The sequence below is a fragment of the Salvelinus fontinalis genome, unplaced genomic scaffold (genome assembly GCF_029448725.1).
Source record: "Salvelinus fontinalis isolate EN_2023a unplaced genomic scaffold, ASM2944872v1 scaffold_0599, whole genome shotgun sequence".
Taxonomy (NCBI): domain Eukaryota; kingdom Metazoa; phylum Chordata; class Actinopteri; order Salmoniformes; family Salmonidae; genus Salvelinus; species Salvelinus fontinalis.
In genome coordinates this window covers 89527-112500 of record NW_026600808.1, presented here as the reverse complement: position 1 = coordinate 112500, position 22974 = coordinate 89527, and the positions used below count along the sequence as shown (strand labels likewise).

Below are 22974 nucleotides of genomic sequence, written 5' to 3'. Positions count from 1 at the left end.
CATTACAGTACTAGAAGTAGGACAGGTTCTGGTCCATTACAGTAATAGAACTAGGACAGGTTCTGGTCCATTACAGTACTAGAACTAGGACAGGTTCTGGTCCATTACAGTAATAGAACTAGGACAGGTTCTGGTCCATTACAGTACTAGAACTAGGACAGGTTCTGGTCCATTACAGTAATAGAACTAGGACAGGTTCTGGTCCATTACAGTACTAGAAGTAGGACAGGCTCTGGTCCATTACAGTAATAGAACTAGGACAGGTTCTGGTCCACTACAGTAATAGAACTAGGACAGGTTCTGGTCCATTACAGTAATAGAACTAGGACAGGTTCTGGTCCATTACAGTAATAGAACTAGGACAGGTTCTGGTCCATTACAGTAATAGAACTAGGACAGGTTCTGGTCCACTACAGTAATAGAACTAGGACAGGTTCTGGTCCACTACAGTAATAGAACTAGGACAGGTTCTGGTCCATTACAGTACTAGGACAGGCTCTGGTCCACTACAGTACTAGGACAGGCTCTGGTCCACTACAGTAATAGAACTAGGCCGGGTTCTGGTCCATTTCAGTACTAGAACTAGGACAGGTTCTGGTCCATTACAGTAATAGACCTAGGACAGGTTCTGGCCGACTACAGTAATAGAACTAGGACAGGTTCTGGTCCACTACAGTAATAGAACTAGGACAGGTTCTGGCCCACTACAGTAATAGAACTAGGACAGGCTCTGGTCCACTACAGTAATAGTATTAGGACAGGTTCTGGTCCATTACAGTAATAGAACTAGGACAGGTTCTGGTCCATTACAGTAATAGAACTAGGACAGGTTCTGGTCCACTACAGTAATAGAACTAGGACAGGTTCTGGTCCACTACAGTAATATAACTAGGACAGGTTCTGGCCCACTACAGTAATAGAAGTAGGACAGGTTCTGGTCCACTACAGTAATAGAACTAGGACAGGTTCTGGTCCACTACAGTAATAGAACTAGGACAGGCTCTGGTCCACTACAGTAATATAACTAGGACAGGCTCTGGCCCACTACAGTAATATAACTAGGACAGGTTCTGGTCCACTACAGTAATAGAACTAGGACAGGTTCTGGTCTACTACAGTAATAGAACTAGGACAGGCTCTGGCCCACTACAGTAATATAACTAGGACAGGTTCTGGTCCATTACAGTAATAGAACTAGGACAGGTTATGGTCCACTACAGTAATAGAACTAGGACAGGTTCTGGTCCATTACAGTAATAGAACTAGGACAGGTTCTGGTCCACTACAGTAATAGAACTAGGACAGGTTCTGGTCCACTACAGTAATAGAACTAGGACAGGTTCTGGTCCATTACAGTAATAGAACTAGGACAGGTTCTGGTCCACTACAGTAATAGAACTAGGACAGGCTCTGGTCCACTACAGTAATATAACTAGGACAGGCTCTGGTCCACTACAGTAATATAACTAGGACAGTCTCCGTTCCATTACTAGCTACTAGAACTAGGACAGGCTCCGTTCCATTACTAGCTACTAGAACTAGGACAGTCTCCGTTCCATTACTAGCTACTAGAACTAGGACAGGCTCCGTTCCATTACTAGCTACTAGAACTAGGACAGGCTCCGTTCCATTACTAGCTACTAGAACTAGGACAGTCTCCGTTCCATTACTAGCTACTAGAACTCTCTCTGTCCTTGTCAAAGTTGCTGAGACTTGCTGATATTTCGGTTCATTCCCAAAATAGCACCCTATTTCTTACACGCAGTTGGCTACTTTTGACTATTGGCCCTGGTCAAACGTAGTGCACAATATAGCGAATAGGGTTCCATTTGGGACATGGCCGTACCGTCTCAGAATGAGTCAGAACACACTGGGAACAGAAGTCAATTCAATGTATATTTCTCGTTGGTTCAATGTAATTTTATTGAAATGACAGTGTGCCCAGTGAGAAGCCACAAATGACGTGGATTTTCTGCAATCTACAGCAGCAGCCATTCAAATGTTTCCACTGATAAGTTATCTCATTTAAATAGGCCAGCGTTATTATTGGAATATGTTAGCAAACTCTGTTTACAACATCACAATCTATTTTTAACAAAAATTGTTTTAATATAGGCTTTTCAAATGAAGAGCAAAGAAGGGCCTCTGTCCGTGTCCATTAGGCTACAACTTAGCTTATGTGTACAATTTATTTCAACTCATGAATGTACACATTTACAATTTAGTGTATAATTCTTTAGAGTCTAAAACTTTGGGAAGGGGGGGGGGGTTGTTAATTTGACATATGGAATTGTTTTAAGATGGTCATTTTATGTATCATTAGGCTTTTTGATTTCGAATTTAGAACCCTTTTAGTTCTAAAAAATTATAAAAAAAATATTTGATAAAATATTGATTTTGGCCTTTACTACGAAAGCCCAAAGAAACGCAGTGAATAACACATTCATAAGTGGCAAAAAGGACAGTCAAACAATAAATAATAATAAACATGGTTTATTACATCTGTAAATATATTCAATGACATGGTACACATTTTTGGCGCTTTTTGGGGGTAGAGGCACAAAACTTAGTTCATAACTCATTTAGAACGGGAAAAAAATGAACGTCCCCAGCAAGGATTCCACCTCAACGATTGGTCCCGCAGTGACTCAGTCATACGGATTTTCTAGCCAATCGTCTGATCGGAAAAGTTCAACAGATGTTGCGGAAGATAGAAACATGCTATTGGAAGTTAGCTAGCCAGGATGATAACGTAGCTAGCTATCATATTTCAGCACATTGAGGACGCAAATTAATTAATCGTCATGGACACACTTCGGAAAGCAGTGCGAGGCAGCACAACATGTGTTTTCATTACGTTAGTTGTAGCGACGTGTCTTGAAACGATTCGTGCTTTCGGCCATAGCCAAGACAGCGAATTCACGTTTATCTTACCAGCCGGAAGAACCGAATGCTTTTTCCAAACGGCTGCGAAGAACGTTACCATGGAAGTGGAGTATCAGGTAAACGAACTAGTTGGTTAGCTGTCCAGTGTGTGCATTGGCGAGCAACAAAAGATCACAACACAGAAGTAGCAGGCTTGTAACGTTAGGTAATGTAAACACGTTACAGTCCTAGAAAGGCTAGCTGTGACAATGATGCTATTCTCAGTTCGCCTCCCGAGATGGCGAACTACAGTAGCAAGCTAGTCGCGCCAGATAACGTTATCTGGTTAGCCACAGCAGCAAGCTATCTGGTTGTGCACTTAAGCATTTACGCTGTGTAGGACACTTGACCCAGGCTACGCATGAGATAGGCTAATTGAAGTTGTACACGCAACGCTGCTGTTTTGCAGTGGTTTCCCCCCCCCCCTATCCCCATCTATAACCGGACTATGATGCAGGTGAACCATATAGCTATAACCAAATTGTATCTTTCTCTCAGAGGAGGAGGAAAGGGAAAGGGGGATAACTAGTCAGTTGTACAACTGAAATGTGTCTTCCGCATTTAACCCAACCCCTCTGAATCAGAGGTGCGGGGGGCTGCCTTAATTGACCTCCACGTCTTCGGCGCCAGGGGAAGAGTGGGTGAACTCCTGAGAGGGGTACATTTGCTCGTTAAATACTGTTTTATGAATGTCTCTCGCTCCATCTCTCGTCTTCCACTCTACAGAGATTTAGCTAGTGTAAGTGTTACAAATACATCCTACCCAGTGATGTAAATACATCATTATAAACTGGGTGGTTCGAGACCTGAATGCTGATTTTTTTTTTTTTTTTTTACCGTTATTTTACCAGGTAAGTTGACTGAGAACACATTCTCATTTGCAGCAACGACCTGGGGAATAGTTACAGGGGAGAGGAGGGGGATGAATGAGCCAATTGTAAACTGGCAGACAACCGTGGTATATCAGACCGTATACCACGGGTATGACCAAATATATATATTTTTGCTGTTCTAATTACGTTGGTAACCAGTTTATAATAGCAATAAGGCAACAGAGGGTGGGGTAGCTGAGGGCTGTGTCCAGGCACTCCGCATCACAGCCCTTAGCCGTGGTATATTGGCCATATACCACATCTCCTTGGGCCTTATTGCTTAATTCTCCCACTTCACCTACATCTTGACACAAACTGCTCTAACAACTCTCTCAATTAGGTCATATCTATCAATATGTGTCTTTGTTCTCTAGGCTAGTTAGCCTATCTGTCCCAGTCCATCCACAGAGGGTAGGGTAGCTAGCCTGATCCCAGATCTGTTTGTGCTTTTGCCTACTCCATTGTCAAGCATTTTGGCTAAAGAGCAGAAACAGAGTGGCCCCCCAGTCTACAGGGTAGCTCCAAGACTAGAGACCTGTGTACGTGCACACTTCAGAGGAGTAGAGATTATTGGGACGCAGGCAGCTCTAGTCTGTTTGTTCAGTGGGAGAGTCCATGTAGTGGAGTTTACAGGCAGCTCTAGTCTCTGTTTGCTCAGTGGGAGAGTCCCTGTAGTGGAGTTTACAGACAGCTTGGAACCTATTCAACTCAAGTGTGTGTGTGTTGATGTGTAACCCCTCTCAGGCAGTGTGTGTGTGTGTTGATGTGTAACCCCTCTCAGGCAGTGTGTGTGTTGATGTGTAACCCCTCTCAGGCTGTGTGTGTGTTGATGTGTAACCCCTCTCAGGCAGTGTGTGTGTTGATGTGTAACCCCTCTCAGGCAGTGTGTGTGTTGATGTGTAACCCCTCTCAGGCAGTGTGTGTGTGATGTGTAACCCCTCTCAGGCAGTGTGTGTTGATGTGTAACCCCTCTCAGGCAGTGTGAGTGTGATGTGTAACCCCTCTCAGGCAGTGTGTGTTGATGTGTAACCCCTCTCAGGCAGTGTGTGTGTTGAGAGGGGTTACACATCAACACACACACTGCCTGATGTGTAACCCCTCTCAGGCAGTGTGTGTGTTGATGTGTAACCCCTCTCAGGCAGTGTGTGTGTGATGTGTAACCCCTCTCAGGCAGTGTGTGTGTGATGTGTAACCCCTCTCAGGCAGTGTGTGTTGATGTGTAACCCCTCTCAGGCAGTGTGTGTTGATGTGTAACCCCTCTCAGGCTGTGTGTGTGTGTTGATGTGTAACCCCTCTCAGGCTGTGTGTGTGTTGATGTGTAACCCCTCTCAGGCAGTGTGTGTGTGTTGATGTGTAACCCCTCTCAGGCTGTGTGTGTTGATGTGTAACCCCCCTCAGGCAGTGTGTGTGTGTGTGTTGATGTGTAACCCCTCTCAGGCAGTGTGTGTGTGTGTTGATGTGTAACCCCTCTCAGGCTGTGTGTGTGTTGATGTGTAACCCCTCTCAGGCTGTGTGTGTGTTGATGTGTAACCCCTCTCAGGCAGTGTGTGTGTGTGTGTGTTTGTTGATGTGTAACCCCTCTCAGGCAGTGTGTGTGTTGATGTGTAACCCCTCTCAGGCAGTGTGTGTGTGTGTGTGTTGATGTGTAACTCCTCTCAGGCAGTGTGTGTGTTGATGTGTAACCCCTCTCAGGCAGTGTGTGTGTGTTGATGTGTAACCCCTCTCAGGCAGTGTGTGTGTGTGTGTGTGTGTTGATGTGTAACCCCTCTCAGGCAGTGTGTGTGTTGATGTGTAACCCCTCTCAGGCAGTGTGTGTGTGTGTGTTGATGTGTAACCCCTCTCAGGCAGTGTGTGTGTTGATGTGTAACCCCTCTCAGGCTGTGTGTGTGTTGATGTGTAACCCCTCTCAGGCTGTGTGTGTGTTGATGTGTAACCCCTCTCAGGCTGTGTGTGTGTTGATGTGTAACCCCTCTCAGGCTGTGTGTGTGTGATGTGTAACCCCTCTCAGGCAGTGTGTGTTGATGTGTAACCCCTCTCAGGCAGTGTGTGTGTTGAGAGGGGTTACACATCAACACACACACTGCCTGATGTGTAACCCCTCTCAGGCAGTGTGTGTGTTGATGTGTAACCCCTCTCAGGCAGTGTGTGTGTGATGTGTAACCCCTCTCAGGCAGTGTGTGTGTGATGTGTAACCCCTCTCAGGCAGTGTGTGTTGATGTGTAACCCCTCTCAGGCAGTGTGTGTTGATGTGTAACCCCTCTCAGGCTGTGTGTGTGTGTTGATGTGTAACCCCTCTCAGGCTGTGTGTGTGTTGATGTGTAACCCCTCTCAGGCAGTGTGTGTGTGTGTGTGTCTTGATGTGTAACCCCTCTCAGGCAGTGTGTGTGTGTGTGTGTGTGTGTGTGTGTGTGTGTGTTGATGTGTAACCCCTCTCAGGCAGTGTGTGTGTGTTGATGTGTAACCCCTCTCAGGCTGTGTGTGTGTTGATGTGTAATCCCTCTCAGGCTGTGTGTGTGTTGATGTGTAACCCCTCTCAGGCAGTGTGTGTGTGTGTGTGTGTGTGTTTGTTGATGTGTAACCCCTCTCAGGCAGTGTGTGTGTTGATGTGTAACCCCTCTCAGGCAGTGTGTGTGTGTGTGTGTGTGTTGATGTGTAACTCCTCTCAGGCAGTGTGTGTGTTGATGTGTAACCCCTCTCAGGCAGTGTGTGTGTGTTGATGTGTAACCCCTCTCAGGCAGTGTGTGTGTGTGTGTGTTGATGTGTAACCCCTCGCAGGCAGTGTGTGTGTTGATGTGTAACCCCTCTCAGGCAGTGTGTGTGTGTGTGTGTGTTGATGTGTAACCCCTCTCAGGCAGTGTGTGTGTTGATGTGTAACCCCTCTCAGGCTGTGTGTGTGTTGATGTGTAACCCCTCTCAGGCTGTGTGTGTGTTGATGTGTAACCCCTCTCAGGCTGTGTGTGTGTTGATGTGTAACCCCTCTCAGGCTGTGTGTGTGTTGATGTGTAACCCCTCTCAGGCTGTGTGTGTGTTGATGTGTAACCCCTCTCAGGCTGTGTGTGTGTTGATGTGTAACCCCTCTCAGGCTGTGTGTGTGTTGATGTGTAACCCCTCTCAGGCTGTGTGTGTGTTGATGTGTAACCCCTCTCAGGCAGTGTGTGTGTGTTGATGTGTAACCCCTCTCAGGCAGTGTGTGTGTGTTGATGTGTAACCCCTCTCAGGCAGTGTGTGTGTGTTGATGTGTAACCCCTCTCAGGCAGTGTGTGTTGATGTGTAACCCCTCTCAGGCAGTGTGTGTTGATGTGTAACCCCTCTCAGGCAGTGTGTGTTGATGTGTAACCCCTCTCAGGCTGTGTGTGTGTTGATGTGTAACCCCTCTCAGGCAGTGTGTGTGATGATGTGTAACCCCTCTCAGGCAGTGTGTGTGTGATGTGTAACCCCTCTCAGGCAGTGTGTGTGTGTTGATGTGTAACCCCTCTCAGGCAGTGTGTGTGATGTGTAACCCCTCTCAGGCAGTGTGTGTGTTGAGAGGGGTTACACATCAACACACACACTGCCTGATGTGTAACCCCTCTCAGGCAGTGTGTGTGATGTGTAACCCCTCTCAGGCAGTGTGTTGATGTGTAACCCCTCTCAGAAAGTGTGTGTGTTGAGAGGGGTTACACATCAACACACACACTGCCTGATGTGTAACCCCTCTCAGGCAGTGTGTGTGTGTTGATGTGTAACCCCTCTCAGGCTGTGTGTGTGTGTTGATGTGTAACCCCTCTCAGGCTGTGTTTGTGTTGATGTGTAACCCCTCTCAGGCTGTGTTTGTGTTGATGTGTAACCCCTCTCAGGCAGTGTGTGTTGATGTGTAACCCCTCTCAGGCTGTGTGTGTGTGTTGATGTGTAACCCCTCTCAGGCAGTGTGTGTTGATGTGTAACCCCTCTCAGACTGTGTGTGTGTGTTGATGTGTAACCCCTCTCAGGCTGTGTGTGTGTTGATGTGTAACCCCTCTCAGGCTGTGTGTGTTGATGTGTAACCCCTCTCAGGCTGTGTGTGTTGATGTGTAACCCCTCTCAGGCTGTGTGTGTGTGTTGATGTGTAACCCCTCTCAGGCAGTGTGTGTGTTGATGTGTAACCCCTCTCAGGCAGTGTGTGTTGATGTGTAACCCCTCTAAGGCAGTGTGTGTTGATGTGTAACCCCTCTCAGGCAGTGTGTGTTGATGTGTAACCCCTCTCAGGCAGTGTGTGTTGATGTGTAACCCCTCTCAGGCAGTGTGTGTTGATGTGTAACCCCTCTCAGGCAGTGTGTGTTGATGTGTAACCCCTCTCAGGCAGTGTGTGTTGATGTGTAACCCCTCTCAGGCTGTGTGTGTGTTGATGTGTAACCCCTCTCAGGCTGTGTGTGTGTTGATGTGTAACCCCGCTCAGGCTGTGTGTGTGTGTGTTGATGTGTAACCCCTCTCAGGCAGTGTGTGTGTTGATGTGTAACCCCTCTCAGCCAGTGTGTGTGTGTGTGTGTTGATGTGTAACTCCTCTCAGGCAGTGTGTGTGTTGATGTGTAACCCCTCTCAGGCAGTGTGTGTGTGTTGATGTGTAACCCCTCTCAGGCAGTGTGTGTGTGTGTGTGTGTGTGTGTGTTGATGTGTAACCCCTCGCAGGCAGTGTGTGTGTTGATGTGTAACCCCTCTCAGGCTGTGTGTGTGTTGATGTGTAACCCCTCTCAGGCTGTGTGTGTGTTGATGTGTAACCCCTCTCAGGCTGTGTGTGTGTTGATGTGTAACCCCTCTCAGGCTGTGTGTGTGTTGATGTGTAACCCCTCTCAGGCTGTGTGTGTGTTGATGTGTAACCCCTCTCAGGCTGTGTGTGTGTTGATGTGTAACCCCTCTCAGGCTGTGTGTGTGTTGATGTGTAACCCCTCTCAGGCTGTGTGTGTGTTGATGTGTAACCCCTCTCAGGCTGTGTGTGTGTTGATGTGTAACCCCTCTCAGGCAGTGTGTGTGTGTTGATGTGTAACCCCTCTCAGGCAGTGTGTGTGTGTTGATGTGTAACCCCTCTCAGGCTGTGTGTGTTGATGTGTAACCCCTCTCAGGCAGTGTGTGTTGATGTGTAACCCCTCTCAGGCTGTGTGTGTGTTGATGTGTAACCCCTCTCAGGCAGTGTGTGTGATGATGTGTAACCCCTCTCAGGCAGTGTGTGTGTGATGTGTAACCCCTCTTAGGCAGTGTGTGTGATGTGTAACCCCTCTCAGGCAGTGTGTGTGTTGAGAGGGGTTACACATCAACACACACACTGCCTGATGTGTAACCCCTCTCAGGCAGTGTGTGTGATATGTAACCCCTCTCAGGCAGTGTGTTGATGTGTAACCCCTCTCAGACAGTGTGTGTGTTGAGAAGGGTTACACATCAACACACACACTGCCTGATGTGTAACCCCTCTCAGGCAGTGTGTGTGTGTTGATGTGTAACCCCTCTCAGGCTGTGTGTGTGTGTTGATGTGTAACCCCTCTCAGGCTGTGTGTGTGTTGATGTGTAACCCCTCTCAGGCAGTGTGTGTTGATGTGTAACCCCTCTCAGGCTGTGTGTGTGTGTTGATGTGTAACCCCTCTCAGGCAGTGTGTGTTGATGTGTAACCCCTCTCAGGCTGTGTGTGTGTGATGTGTAACCCCTCTCAGGCTGTGTGTGTGTTGATGTGTAACCCCTCTCAGGCTGTGTGTGTGTGTTGATGTGTAACCCCTCTCAGGCAGTGTGTGTGTTGATGTGTAACCCCTCTCAGGCAGTGTGTGTGTTGATGTGTAACCCCTCTCAGGCAGTGTGTGTTGATGTGTAACCCCTCTAAATCAGTGTGTGTTGATGTGTAACCCCTCTCAGGCAGTGTGTGTTGATGTGTAACCCCTCTCAGGCAGTTTGTGTTGATGTGTAACCCCTCTCAGGCAGTTTGTGTTGATGTGTAACCCCTCTCAGGCTGTGTGTGTGTTGATGTGTAACCCCTCTCAGGCTGTGTGTGTGTTGATGTGTAACCCCGCTCAGGCTGTGTGTGTGTTGATGTGTAACCCCTCTCAGGCTGTGTGTGTGTTGATGTGTAACCCCTCTCAGGCAGTGTGTGTTGATGTGTAACCCCTCTCAGGCTGTGTGTGTTGATGTGTAACCCCTCTCAGGCTGTGTGTGTTGATGTGTAACCCCTCTCAGGCAGTGTGTGTTGATGTGTAACCCCTCTCAGGCAGTGTGTGTTGATGTGTAACCCCTCTCAGGCAGTGTGTGTGTTGAGAGGGGTTACACATCAACACACACACACTGCCTGATGTGTAACCCCTCTCAGGCTGTGTGTGTGTGTTGATGTGTAACCCCTCTCAGGCAGTGTGTGTTGATGTGTAACCCCTCTCAGGCTGTGTGTGTTGATGTGTAACCCCTCTCAGGCTGTGTGTGTGTGTGTGTTGATGTGTAACCCCTCTCAGGCTGTGTGTGTGTTGATGTGTAACCCCTCTCAGGCTGTGTGTGTGTTGATGTGTAACCCCTTTCATGCTGTGTGTGTGTTGATGTGTAACCCCTCTCAGGCTGTGTGTGTGTTGATGTGTAACCCCTCTCAGGCTGTGTGTGTGTTGATGTGTAACCCCTCTCAGGCAGTGTGTGTTGATGTGTAACCCCTCTCAGGCAGTGTGTGTTGATGTGTAACCCCTCTCAGGCTGTGTGTGTGTGTTGATGTGTAACCCCTCTCAGGCTGTGTGTGTGTGTTGATGTGTAACCCCTCTCAGGCTGTGTGTGTTGATGTGTAACCCCTCTCAGGCTGTGTGTGTTGATGTGTAACCCCTCTCAGGCAGTTTGTGTTGATGTGTAACCCCTCTCAGGCAGTGTGTGTGTTGAGAGGGGTTACACATCAACACACACACTGCCTGATGTGTAACCCCTCTCAGGCAGTGTGTGTGTGTGTGTTGATGTGTAACCCCTCTCAGGCTGTGTGTGTGTGTGTGTGTGTTGATGTGTAACCCCTCTCAGGCAGTGTGTGTGTTGATGTGTAACCCCTCTCAGGCAGTGTGTGTGTTGAGAGGGGTTACACATCAACACACACACTGCCTGATGTGTAACCCCTCTCAGGCAGTGTGTGTGTGTGTGTTGATGTGTAACCCCTCTCAGGCTGTGTGTGTGTGTTGATGTGTAACCCCTCTCAGGCAGTGTGTGTTGATGTGTAACCCCTCTCAGGCAGTGTGTGTGTTGATGTGTAACCCCCCTCAGGCAGTGTGTGTGTTGATGTGTAACCCCTCCCAGTGTGTGTGTGTGTGTGTGTGTTGATGTGTAACCCCTCTCATGCTGTGTGTGTGTTGATGTGTAACCCCTCTCAGGCTGTGTGTGTGTTGATGTGTAACCCCTCTCAGGCAGTGTGTGTTGATGTGTAACCCCTCTCAGGCTGTGTGTGTGTGTTGATGTGTAACCCCTCTCAGGCAGTGTGTGTTGATGTGTAACCCCTCTCAGGCAGTGTGTGTTGATGTGTAACCCCTCTCAGGCTGTGTGTGTGTGTTGATGTGTAACCCCTCTCAGGCTGTGTGTGTTGATGTGTAACCCCTCTCAGGCAGTTTGTGTTGATGTGTAACCCCTCTCAGGCAGTGTGTGTGTTGAGTGGTTACACATCAACATACACACTGCCTGATGTGTAACCCCTCTCAGGCAGTGTGTGTGTGTGTGTTGATGTGTAACCCTTCTCAGGCTGTGTGTGTGTGTTGATGTGTAACCCCTCTCAGGCAGTGTGTGTGTGTGTTGATGTGTAACCCCTCAGGCAGTGTGTGTGTTGATGTGTAACCCCTCTCAGGCAGTGTGTGTGTTGATGTGTAACCCCTCTCAGGCAGTGTGTGTTGATGTGTAACCCCTCTCAGGCTGTGTGTGTTGATGTGTAACCCCTCTCAGGCAGTTTGTGTTGATGTGTAACCCCTCTCAGGCAGTGTGTGTGTTGAGAGGGGTTACACATCAACACACACACTGCCTGATGTGTAACCCCTCTCAGGCAGTGTGTGTGTGTGTGTTGATGTGTAACCCCTCTCAGGCTGTGTGTGTGTGTGTTTATGTGTAACCCCTCTCAGGCAGTGTGTGTGTTGATGTGTAACCCCTCTCAGGCAGTGTGTGTGTTGATGTGTAACCCCTCTCAGGCAGTGTGTGTGTTGATGTGTAACCCCTCTCAGGCAGTGTGTGTGTTGATGTGTAACCCCTCTCAGGCAGTGTGTGTGTTGATGTGTAACCCCTCTCAGGCAGTGTGTGTGTTGATGTGTAACCCCTCTCAGGCAGTGTGTGTGTTGATGTGTAACCCCTCTCAGGCAGTGTGTGTGTTGATGTGTAACCCCTCTCAGGCTGTGTGTGTGTTGATGTATAACCCCTCTCAGTGTGTGTGTGTGTGTGTGTTGATGTGTAACCCCTCTCAGGCAGTGTGTGTGTTGATGTGTAACCCCTCTCAGGCTGTGTGTGTGTTGATGTGTAACCCCTCTCAGGCTGTGTGTGTGTTGATGTGTAACCCCGCTCAGGCTGTGTGTGTGTTGATGTGTAACCCCTCTCAGGCTGTGTGTGTGTTGATGTGTAACCCCTCTCAGGCAGTGTGTGTTGATGTGTAACCCCTCTCAGGCTGTGTGTGTTGATGTGTAACCCCTCTCAGGCTGTGTGTGTTGATGTGTAACCCCTCTCAGGCAGTGTGTGTTGATGTGTAACCCCTCTCAGGCAGTGTGTGTTGATGTGTAACCCCTCTCAGGCAGTGTGTGTGTTGAGAGGGGTTACACATCAACACACACACACTGCCTGATGTGTAACCCCTCTCAGGCTGTGTGTGTGTGTTGATGTGTAACCCCTCTCAGGCAGTGTGTGTTGATGTGTAACCCCTCTCAGGCTGTGTGTGTTGATGTGTAACCCCTCTCAGGCTGTGTGTGTGTGTGTGTTGATGTGTAACCCCTCTCAGGCTGTGTGTGTGTTGATGTGTAACCCCTCTCAGGCTGTGTGTGTGTTGATGTGTAACCCCTTTCATGCTGTGTGTGTGTTGATGTGTAACCCCTCTCAGGCTGTGTGTGTGTTGATGTGTAACCCCTCTCAGGCTGTGTGTGTGTTGATGTGTAACCCCTCTCAGGCAGTGTGTGTTGATGTGTAACCCCTCTCAGGCAGTGTGTGTTGATGTGTAACCCCTCTCAGGCTGTGTGTGTGTGTTGATGTGTAACCCCTCTCAGGCTGTGTGTGTGTGTTGATGTGTAACCCCTCTCAGGCTGTGTGTGTGTGTTGATGTGTAACCCCTCTCAGGCTGTGTGTGTTGATGTGTAACCCCTCTCAGGCTGTGTGTGTTGATGTGTAACCCCTCTCAGGCAGTTTGTGTTGATGTGTAACCCCTCTCAGGCAGTTTGTGTTGATGTGTAACCCCTCTCAGGCAGTTTGTGTTGATGTGTAACCCCTCTCAGGCAGTGTGTGTGTTGAGAGGGGTTACACATCAACACACACACTGCCTGATGTGTAACCCCTCTCAGGCAGTGTGTGTGTGTGTGTTGATGTGTAACCCCTCTCAGGCTGTGTGTGTGTGTGTGTGTTGATGTGTAACCCCTCTCAGGCAGTGTGTGTGTTGATGTGTAACCCCTCTCAGGCAGTGTGTGTGTTGAGAGGGGTTACACATCAACACACACACTGCCTGATGTGTAACCCCTCTCAGGCAGTGTGTGTGTGTGTGTTGATGTGTAACCCCTCTCAGGCTGTGTGTGTGTGTTGATGTGTAACCCCTCTCAGGCAGTGTGTGTTGATGTGTAACCCCTCTCAGGCAGTGTGTGTGTTGATGTGTAACCCCCCTCAGGCAGTGTGTGTGTTGATGTGTAACCCCTCCCAGTGTGTGTGTGTGTGTGTGTGTTGATGTGTAACCCCTCTCATGCTGTGTGTGTGTTGATGTGTAACCCCTCTCAGGCTGTGTGTGTGTTGATGTGTAACCCCTCTCAGGCAGTGTGTGTTGATGTGTAACCCCTCTCAGGCTGTGTGTGTGTGTTGATGTGTAACCCCTCTCAGGCAGTGTGTGTTGATGTGTAACCCCTCTCAGGCAGTGTGTGTTGATGTGTAACCCCTCTCAGGCTGTGTGTGTGTGTTGATGTGTAACCCCTCTCAGGCTGTGTGTGTTGATGTGTAACCCCTCTCAGGCAGTTTGTGTTGATGTGTAACCCCTCTCAGGCAGTGTGTGTGTTGAGGGGTTACACATCAACATACACACTGCCTGATGTGTAACCCCTCTCAGGCAGTGTGTGTGTGTGTGTTGATGTGTAACCCTTCTCAGGCTGTGTGTGTGTGTTGATGTGTAACCCCTCTCAGGCAGTGTGTGTGTGTGTTGATGTGTAACCCCTCAGGCAGTGTGTGTGTTGATGTGTAACCCCTCTCAGGCAGTGTGTGTGTTGATGTGTAACCCCTCTCAGGCAGTGTGTGTTGATGTGTAACCCCTCTCAGGCTGTGTGTGTTGATGTGTAACCCCTCTCAGGCAGTTTGTGTTGATGTGTAACCCCTCTCAGGCAGTGTGTGTGTTGAGAGGGGTTACACATCAACACACACACTGCCTGATGTGTAACCCCTCTCAGGCAGTGTGTGTGTGTGTGTTGATGTGTAACCCCTCTCAGGCTGTGTGTGTGTGTGTTTATGTGTAACCCCTCTCAGGCAGTGTGTGTGTTGATGTGTAACCCCTCTCAGGCAGTGTGTGTGTTGATGTGTAACCCCTCTCAGGCAGTGTGTGTGTTGATGTGTAACCCCTCTCAGGCAGTGTGTGTGTTGATGTGTAACCCCTCTCAGGCAGTGTGTGTGTTGATGTGTAACCCCTCTCAGGCAGTGTGTGTGTTGATGTGTAACCCCTCTCAGGCAGTGTGTGTGTTGATGTGTAACCCCTCTCAGGCAGTGTGTGTGTTGATGTGTAACCCCTCTCAGGCTGTGTGTGTGTTGATGTATAACCCCTCTCAGTGTGTGTGTGTGTGTGTGTTGATGTGTAACCCCTCTCATGCTGTGTGTGTGTTGATGTGTAACCCCTCTCAGGCTGTGTGTGTGTTGATGTGTAACCCCTCTCAGGCAGTGTGTGTTGATGTGTAACCCCTCTCAGGCTGTGTGTGTGTGTTGATGTGTAACCCCTCTCAGGCTGTGTGTGTGTGTTGATGTGTAACCCCTCTCAGGCTGTGTGTGTGTGTTGATGTGTAACCCCTCTCAGGCTGTGTGTGTGTGTTGATGTGTAACCCCTCTCAGGCAGTGTGTGTGTGTGTGTGTTGATGTGTAACCCCTCTCAGGCAGTGTGTGTGTGTGTGTTGATGTGTAACCCCTCTCAGGCAGTGTGTGTTGATGTGTAACCCCTCTCAGGCTGTGTGTGTGTGTTGATGTGTAACCCCTCTCAGGCAGTGTGTGTGTGTGTGTTGATGTGTAACCCCTCTAAGGCAGTGTGTGTGTTGATGTGTAACCCCTCTCAGGCAGTGTGTGTGTTGATGTGTAACCCCTCTCAGGCAGTGTGTGTGTTGATGTGTAACCCCTCTCAGGCAGTGTGTGTTGATGTGTAACCCCTCTCAGGCAGTGTGTGTTGATGTGTAACCCCTCTCAGGCAGTGTGTGTGTTGATGTGTAACCCCTCTCAGGCAGTGTGTGTGTTGATGTGTAACCCCTCTCAGGCAGTGTGTGTGTTGATGTGTAACCCCTCTAAGGCAGTGTGTGTTGATGTGTAACCCCTCTCAGGCAGTGTGTGTTGATGTGTAACCCCCTCAGGCAGTGTGTGTTGATGTGTAACCCCTCTCAGGCAGTGTGTGTTGATGTGTAACCCCTCTCAGGCTGTGTGTGTGTTGATGTGTAACCCCTCTCAGGCTGTGTGTGTGTTGATGTGTAACCCCGCTCAGGCTGTGTGTGTGTGTGTTGATGTGTAACCCCTCTCAGGCTGTGTGTGTGTGTGTTGATGTGTAACCCCTCTCAGGCTGTGTGTGTGTTGATGTGTAACCCCTCTCAGGCTGTGTGTGTGTTGATGTGTAACCCCTCTCAGGCAGTGTGTGTTGATGTGTAACCCCTCTCAGGCTGTGTGTGTGTGTGTTGATGTGTAACCCCTCTCAGGCTGTGTGTGTGTGTGTTGATGTGTAACCCCTCTCAGGCTGTGTGTGTGTTGATGTGTAACCCCTCTCAGGCTGTGTGTGTGTTGATGTGTAACCCCTCTCAGGCTGTGTGTGTGTTGATGTGTAACCCCTCTCAGGCTGTGTGTGTGTTGATGTGTAACCCCTCTCAGGCTGTGTGTGTGTTGATGTGTAACCCCTCTCAGGCAGTGTGTGTTGATGTGTAACCCCTCTCAGGCAGTGTGTGTTGATGTGTAACCCCTCTCAGGCTGTGTGTGTGTGTTGATGTGTAACCCCTCTCAGGCTGTGTGTGTTGATGTGTAACCCCTCTCAGGCTGTGTGTGTTGATGTGTAACCCCTCTCAGGCTGTGTGTGTTGATGTGTAACCCCTCTCAGGCAGTTTGTGTTGATGTGTAACCCCTCTCAGGCAGTTTGTGTTGATGTGTAACCCCTCTCAGGCAGTGTGTGTGTTGAGAGGGGTTACACATCAACACACACACTGCCTGATGTGTAACCCCTCTCAGGCAGTGTGTGTGTGTGTGTTGATGTGTAACCCCTCTCAGGCTGTGTGTGTGTGTGTGTGTTGATGTGTAACCCCTCTCAGGCAGTGTGTGTGTTGATGTGTAACCCCTCTCAGGCAGTGTGTGTGTTGATGTGTAACCCCTCTCAGGCAGTGTGTGTTGATGTGTAACCCCTCTCAGGCTGTGTGTGTGTTGATGTGTAACCCCTCTCAGGCTGTGTGTGTGTTGATGTGTAACCCCTCTCAGGCAGTGTGTGTTGATGTGTAACCCCTCTCAGGCAGTGTGTGTTGATGTGTAACCCCTCTCAGGCTGTGTGTGTGTGTTGATGTGTAACCCCTCTCAGGCTGTGTGTGTGTGTTGATGTGTAACCCCTCTCAGGCTGTGTGTGTTGATGTGTAACCCCTCTCAGGCTGTGTGTGTTGATGTGTAACCCCTCTCAGGCAGTTTGTGTTGATGTGTAACCCCTCTCAGGCAGTTTGTGTTGATGTGTAACCCCTCTCAGGCAGTTTGTGTTGATGTGTAACCCCTCTCAGGCAGTGTGTGTGTGTGTGTTGATGTGTAACCCCTCTCAGGCTGTGTGTGTGTGTGTGTGTTGATGTGTAACCCCTCTCAGGCAGTGTGTGTGTTGATGTGTAACCCCTCTCAGGCAGTGTGTGTTGATGTGTAACCCCTCTCAGGCAGTGTGTGTGTTGATGTGTAACCCCTCTCAGGCAGTGTGTGTGTTGATGTGTAACCCCTCTCAGTGTGTGTGTGTGTGTGTGTGTTGATGTGTAACCCCTCTCATGCTGTGTGTGTGTGTTGATGTGTAACCCCTCTCAGGCTGTGTGTGTGTTGATGTGTAACCCCTCTCAGGCAGTGTGTGTTGATGTGTAACCCCTCTCAGGCTGTGTGTGTGTGTTGATGTGTAACCCCTCTCAGGCTGTGTGTGTGTGTTGATGTGTAACCCCTCTCAGGCAGTGTGTGTTGATGTGTAACCCCTCTCAGGCAGTGTGTGTTGATGTGTAACCCCTCTCAGGCTGTGTGTGTGTGTTGATGTGTAACCCCTCTCAGGCTGTGTGTGTTGATGTGTAACCCCTCTCAGGCAGTTTGTGTTAATGTGTAACCCCTCTCAGGCAGTGTGTGTGTTGAGGGGTTACACATCAACATACACACTGCCTGATGTGTAACCCCTCTCAGGCAGTGTGTGTGTGTGTGTTGATGTGTAACCCTTCTCAGGCTGTGTGTGTGTGTTGATGTGTAACCCCTCTCAGGCAGTGTGTGTGTGTGTTGATGTGTAACCCCTCAGGCAGTGTGTGTGTTGATGTGTAACCCCTCTCAGGCAGTGTGTGTGTTGATGTGTAACCCCTCTCAAGCAGTGTGTGTTGATGTGTAACCCCTCTCAGGCTGTGTGTGTTGATGTGTAACCCCTCTCAGGCAGTTTGTGTTGATGTGTAACCCCTCTCAGGCAGTTTGTGTTGATGTGTAACCCCTCTCAGGCAGTGTGTGTGTTGAGAGGGGTTACACATCAACACACACACTGCCTGATGTGTAACCCCTCTCAGGCAGTGTGTGTGTGTGTGTGTTGATGTGTAACCCCTCTCAGGCTGTGTGTGTGTGTGTGTGTTTATGTGTAACCCCTCTCAGGCAGTGTGTGTGTTGATGTGTAACCCCTCTCAGGCAGTGTGTGTGTTGATGTGTAACCCCTCTCAGGCAGTGTGTGTGTTGATGTGTAACCCCTCTCAGGCAGTGTGTGTGTTGATGTGTAACCCCTCTCAGGCAGTGTGTGTGTTGATGTGTAACCCCTCTCAGGCAGTGTGTGTGTTGATGTGTAACCCCTCTCAGGCAGTGTGTGTGTTGATGTGTAACCCCTCTCAGGCAGTGTGTGTGTTGATGTGTAACCCCTCTCAGGCTGTGTGTGTGTTGATGTGTAACCCCTCTCAGTGTGTGTGTGTGTGTGTGTGTTGATGTGTAACCCCTCTCATGCTGTGTGTGTGTTGATGTGTAACCCCTCTCAGGCTGTGTGTGTGTTGATGTGTAACCCCTCTCAGGCAGTGTGTGTGTGTGTGTGTTGATGTGTAACCCCTCTCAGGCTGTGTGTGTGTGTTGATGTGTAACCCCTCTCAGGCTGTGTGTGTGTGTTGATGTGTAACCCCTCTCAGGCAGTGTGTGTTGATGTGTAACCCCTCTCAGGCAGTGTGTGTTGATGTGTAACCCCTCTCAGGCTGTGTGTGTGTGTTGATGTGTAACCCCTCTCAGGCTGTGTGTGTTGATGTGTAACCCCTCTCAGGCAGTTTGTGTTGATGTGTAACCCCTCTCAGGCAGTGTGTGTGTTGAGGGGTTACACATCAACATACACACTGCCTGATGTGTAACCCCTCTCAGGCAGTGTGTGTGTGTGTGTTGATGTGTAACCCTTCTCAGGCTGTGTGTGTGTGTTGATGTGTAACCCTTCTCAGGCTGTGTGTGTGTGTTGATGTGTAACCCCTCTCAGGCAGTGTGTGTGTGTGTTGATGTGTAACCCCTCTCAGGCAGTGTGTGTGTTGATGTGTAACCCCTCTCAGGCAGTGTGTGTGTTGATGTGTAACCCCTCTCAGGCTGTGTGTGTGTGTGTTGATGTGTAACCCCTCTCAGGCTGTGTGTGTGTGTGTTGATGTGTAACCCCTCTCAGGCTGTGTGTGTGTTGATGTGTAACCCCTCTCAGGCTGTGTGTGTGTTGATGTGTAACCCCTCTCAGGCTGTGTGTGTGTTGATGTGTAACCCCTCTCAGGCTGTGTGTGTGTTGATGTGTAACCCCTCTCAGGCTGTGTGTGTGTTGATGTGTAACCCCTCTCAGGCTGTGTGTGTGTTGATGTGTAACCCCTCTCAGGCTGTGTGTGTGTTGATGTGTAACCCCTCTCAGGCTGTGTGTGTGTTGATGTGTAACCCCTCTCAGGCTGTGTGTGTGTTGATGTGTAACCCCTCTCAGGCTGTGTGTGTGTTGATGTGTAACCCCTCTCAGGCAGTGTGTGTTGATGTGTAACCCCTCTCAGGCTGTGTGTGTGTGTTGATGTGTAACCCCTCTCAGGCTGTGTGTGTTGATGTGTAACCCCTCTCAGGCTGTGTGTGTTGATGTGTAACCCCTCTCAGGCAGTTTGTGTTGATGTGTAACCCCTCTCAGGCAGTTTGTGTTGATGTGTAACCCCTCTCAGGCAGTGTGTGTGTTGAGAGGGGTTACACATCAACACACACACTGCCTGATGTGTAACCCCTCTCAGGCAGTGTGTGTGTGTGTGTTGATGTGTAACCCCTCTCAGGCTGTGTGTGTGTGTGTGTGTTGATGTGTAACCCCTCTCAGGCAGTGTGTGTGTTGATGTGTAACCCCTCTCAGGCAGTGTGTGTGTTGATGTGTAACCCCTCTCAGGCAGTGTGTGTTGATGTGTAACCCCTCTCAGGCTGTGTGTGTGTTGATGTGTAACCCCTCTCAGGCTGTGTGTGTGTTGATGTGTAACCCCTCTCAGGCAGTGTGTGTTGATGTGTAACCCCTCTCAGGCAGTGTGTGTTGATGTGTAACCCCTCTCAGGCTGTGTGTGTGTGTTGATGTGTAACCCCTCTCAGGCTGTGTGTGTGTGTTGATGTGTAACCCCTCTCAGGCTGTGTGTGTTGATGTGTAACCCCTCTCAGGCTGTGTGTGTTGATGTGTAACCCCTCTCAGGCAGTTTGTGTTGATGTGTAACCCCTCTCAGGCAGTTTGTGTTGATGTGTAACCCCTCTCAGGCAGTTTGTGTTGATGTGTAACCCCTCTCAGGCAGTGTGTGTGTGTGTGTTGATGTGTAACCCCTCTCAGGCTGTGTGTGTGTGTGTGTGTTGATGTGTAACCCCTCTCAGGCAGTGTGTGTGTTGATGTGTAACCCCTCTCAGGCAGTGTGTGTTGATGTGTAACCCCTCTCAGGCAGTGTGTGTGTTGATGTGTAACCCCTCTCAGGCAGTGTGTGTGTTGATGTGTAACCCCTCTCAGTGTGTGTGTGTGTGTGTGTGTTGATGTGTAACCCCTCTCATGCTGTGTGTGTGTTGATGTGTAACCCCTCTCAGGCTGTGTGTGTGTTGATGTGTAACCCCTCTCAGGCAGTGTGTGTTGATGTGTAACCCCTCTCAGGCTGTGTGTGTGTGTTGATGTGTAACCCCTCTCAGGCTGTGTGTGTGTGTTGATGTGTAACCCCTCTCAGGCAGTGTGTGTTGATGTGTAACCCCTCTCAGGCAGTGTGTGTTGATGTGTAACCCCTCTCAGGCTGTGTGTGTGTGTTGATGTGTAACCCCTCTCAGGCTGTGTGTGTTGATGTGTAACCCCTCTCAGGCAGTTTGTGTTAATGTGTAACCCCTCTCAGGCAGTGTGTGTGTTGAGGGGTTACACATCAACATACACACTGCCTGATGTGTAACCCCTCTCAGGCAGTGTGTGTGTGTGTGTTGATGTGTAACCCTTCTCAGGCTGTGTGTGTGTGTTGATGTGTAACCCCTCTCAGGCAGTGTGTGTGTGTGTTGATGTGTAACCCCTCAGGCAGTGTGTGTGTTGATGTGTAACCCCTCTCAGGCAGTGTGTGTGTTGATGTGTAACCCCTCTCAAGCAGTGTGTGTTGATGTGTAACCCCTCTCAGGCTGTGTGTGTTGATGTGTAACCCCTCTCAGGCAGTTTGTGTTGATGTGTAACCCCTCTCAGGCAGTTTGTGTTGATGTGTAACCCCTCTCAGGCAGTGTGTGTGTTGAGAGGGGTTACACATCAACACACACACTGCCTGATGTGTAACCCCTCTCAGGCAGTGTGTGTGTGTGTGTTGATGTGTAACCCCTCTCAGGCTGTGTGTGTGTGTGTGTGTTTATGTGTAACCCCTCTCAGGCAGTGTGTGTGTTGATGTGTAACCCCTCTCAGGCAGTGTGTGTGTTGATGTGTAACCCCTCTCAGGCAGTGTGTGTGTTGATGTGTAACCCCTCTCAGGCAGTGTGTGTGTTGATGTGTAACCCCTCTCAGGCAGTGTGTGTGTTGATGTGTAACCCCTCTCAGGCAGTGTGTGTGTTGATGTGTAACCCCTCTCAGGCAGTGTGTGTGTTGATGTGTAACCCCTCTCAGGCAGTGTGTGTGTTGATGTGTAACCCCTCTCAGGCTGTGTGTGTGTTGATGTGTAACCCCTCTCAGTGTGTGTGTGTGTGTGTGTGTTGATGTGTAACCCCTCTCATGCTGTGTGTGTGTTGATGTGTAACCCCTCTCAGGCTGTGTGTGTGTTGATGTGTAACCCCTCTCAGGCAGTGTGTGTGTGTGTGTGTTTATGTGTAACCCCTCTCAGGCTGTGTGTGTGTGTTGATGTGTAACCCCTCTCAGGCTGTGTGTGTGTGTTGATGTGTAACCCCTCTCAGGCAGTGTGTGTTGATGTGTAACCCCTCTCAGGCAGTGTGTGTTGATGTGTAACCCCTCTCAGGCTGTGTGTGTGTGTTGATGTGTAACCCCTCTCAGGCTGTGTGTGTTGATGTGTAACCCCTCTCAGGCAGTTTGTGTTGATGTGTAACCCCTCTCAGGCAGTGTGTGTGTTGAGGGGTTACACATCAACATACACACTGCCTGATGTGTAACCCCTCTCAGGCAGTGTGTGTGTGTGTGTTGATGTGTAACCCTTCTCAGGCTGTGTGTGTGTGTTGATGTGTAACCCCTCTCAGGCAGTGTGTGTGTGTGTTGATGTGTAACCCCTCTCAGGCAGTGTGTGTGTTGATGTGTAACCCCTCTCAGGCAGTGTGTGTGTTGATGTGTAACCCCTCTCAGGCAGTGTGTGTGTTGATGTGTAACCCCTCTCAGGCAGTGTGTGTTGATGTGTAACCCCTCTCAGGCTGTGTGTGTTGATGTGTAACCCCTCTCAGGCAGTTTGTGTTGATGTGTAACCCCTCTCAGGCAGTTTGTGTTGATGTGTAACCCCTCTCAGGCAGTGTGTGTGTTGAGAGGGGTTACACATCAACACACACACTGCCTGATTTGTAACCCCTCTCAGGCAGTGTGTGTGTGTGTGTTTATGTGTAACCCCTCTCAGGCAGTGTGTGTGTTGATGTGTAACCCCTCTCAGGCAGTGTGTGTGTTGATGTGTAACCCCTCTCAGGCAGTGTGTGTGTTGATGTGTAACCCCTCTCAGGCAGTGTGTGTGTTGATGTGTAACCCCTCTCAGGCAGTGTGTGTGTTGATGTGTAACCCCTCTCAGGCAGTGTGTGTGTTGATGTATAACCCCTCTCAGGCAGTGTGTGTGTTGATGTGTAACCCCTCTCAGGCAGTGTGTGTGTTGATGTGTAACCCCTCTCAGGCTGTGTGTGTGTTGATGTGTAACCCCTCTCAGTGTGTGTGTGTGTGTGTGTTGATGTGTAACCCCTCTCATGCTGTGTGTGTGTTGATGTGTAACCCCTCTCAGGCTGTGTGTGTGTTGATGTGTAACCCCTCTCAGGCAGTGTGTGTTGATGTGTAACCCCTCTCAGGCTGTGTGTGTGTGTTGATGTGTAACCCCTCTCAGGCTGTGTGTGTGTGTTGATGTGTAACCCCTCTCAGGCTGTGTGTGTGTGTTGATGTGTAACCCCTCTCAGGCTGTGTGTGTGTGTTGATGTGTAACCCCTCTCAGGCAGTGTGTGTGTGTGTGTGTTGATG

The 22974-nt window shown here is 49.5% G+C and overlaps 1 protein-coding gene across 1 annotated transcript in view; it reads left to right on the top strand.

Annotated features, from left to right (window-relative positions):
* Nucleotides 1–2673: 2673 nt before the first annotated feature.
* LOC129846609 (transmembrane emp24 domain-containing protein 1-like) overlaps nucleotides 2674–22974 on the top strand; it is a 30224-nt gene continuing 9923 nt past the window's right edge. The window contains exon 1 of the mRNA XM_055914561.1: nucleotides 2674–3002. Coding sequence (XP_055770536.1) covers nucleotides 2805–3002 — 198 coding nt within the window. The 5' untranslated portion in view covers nucleotides 2674–2804. The remainder of the gene's footprint in view (nucleotides 3003–22974) is intronic.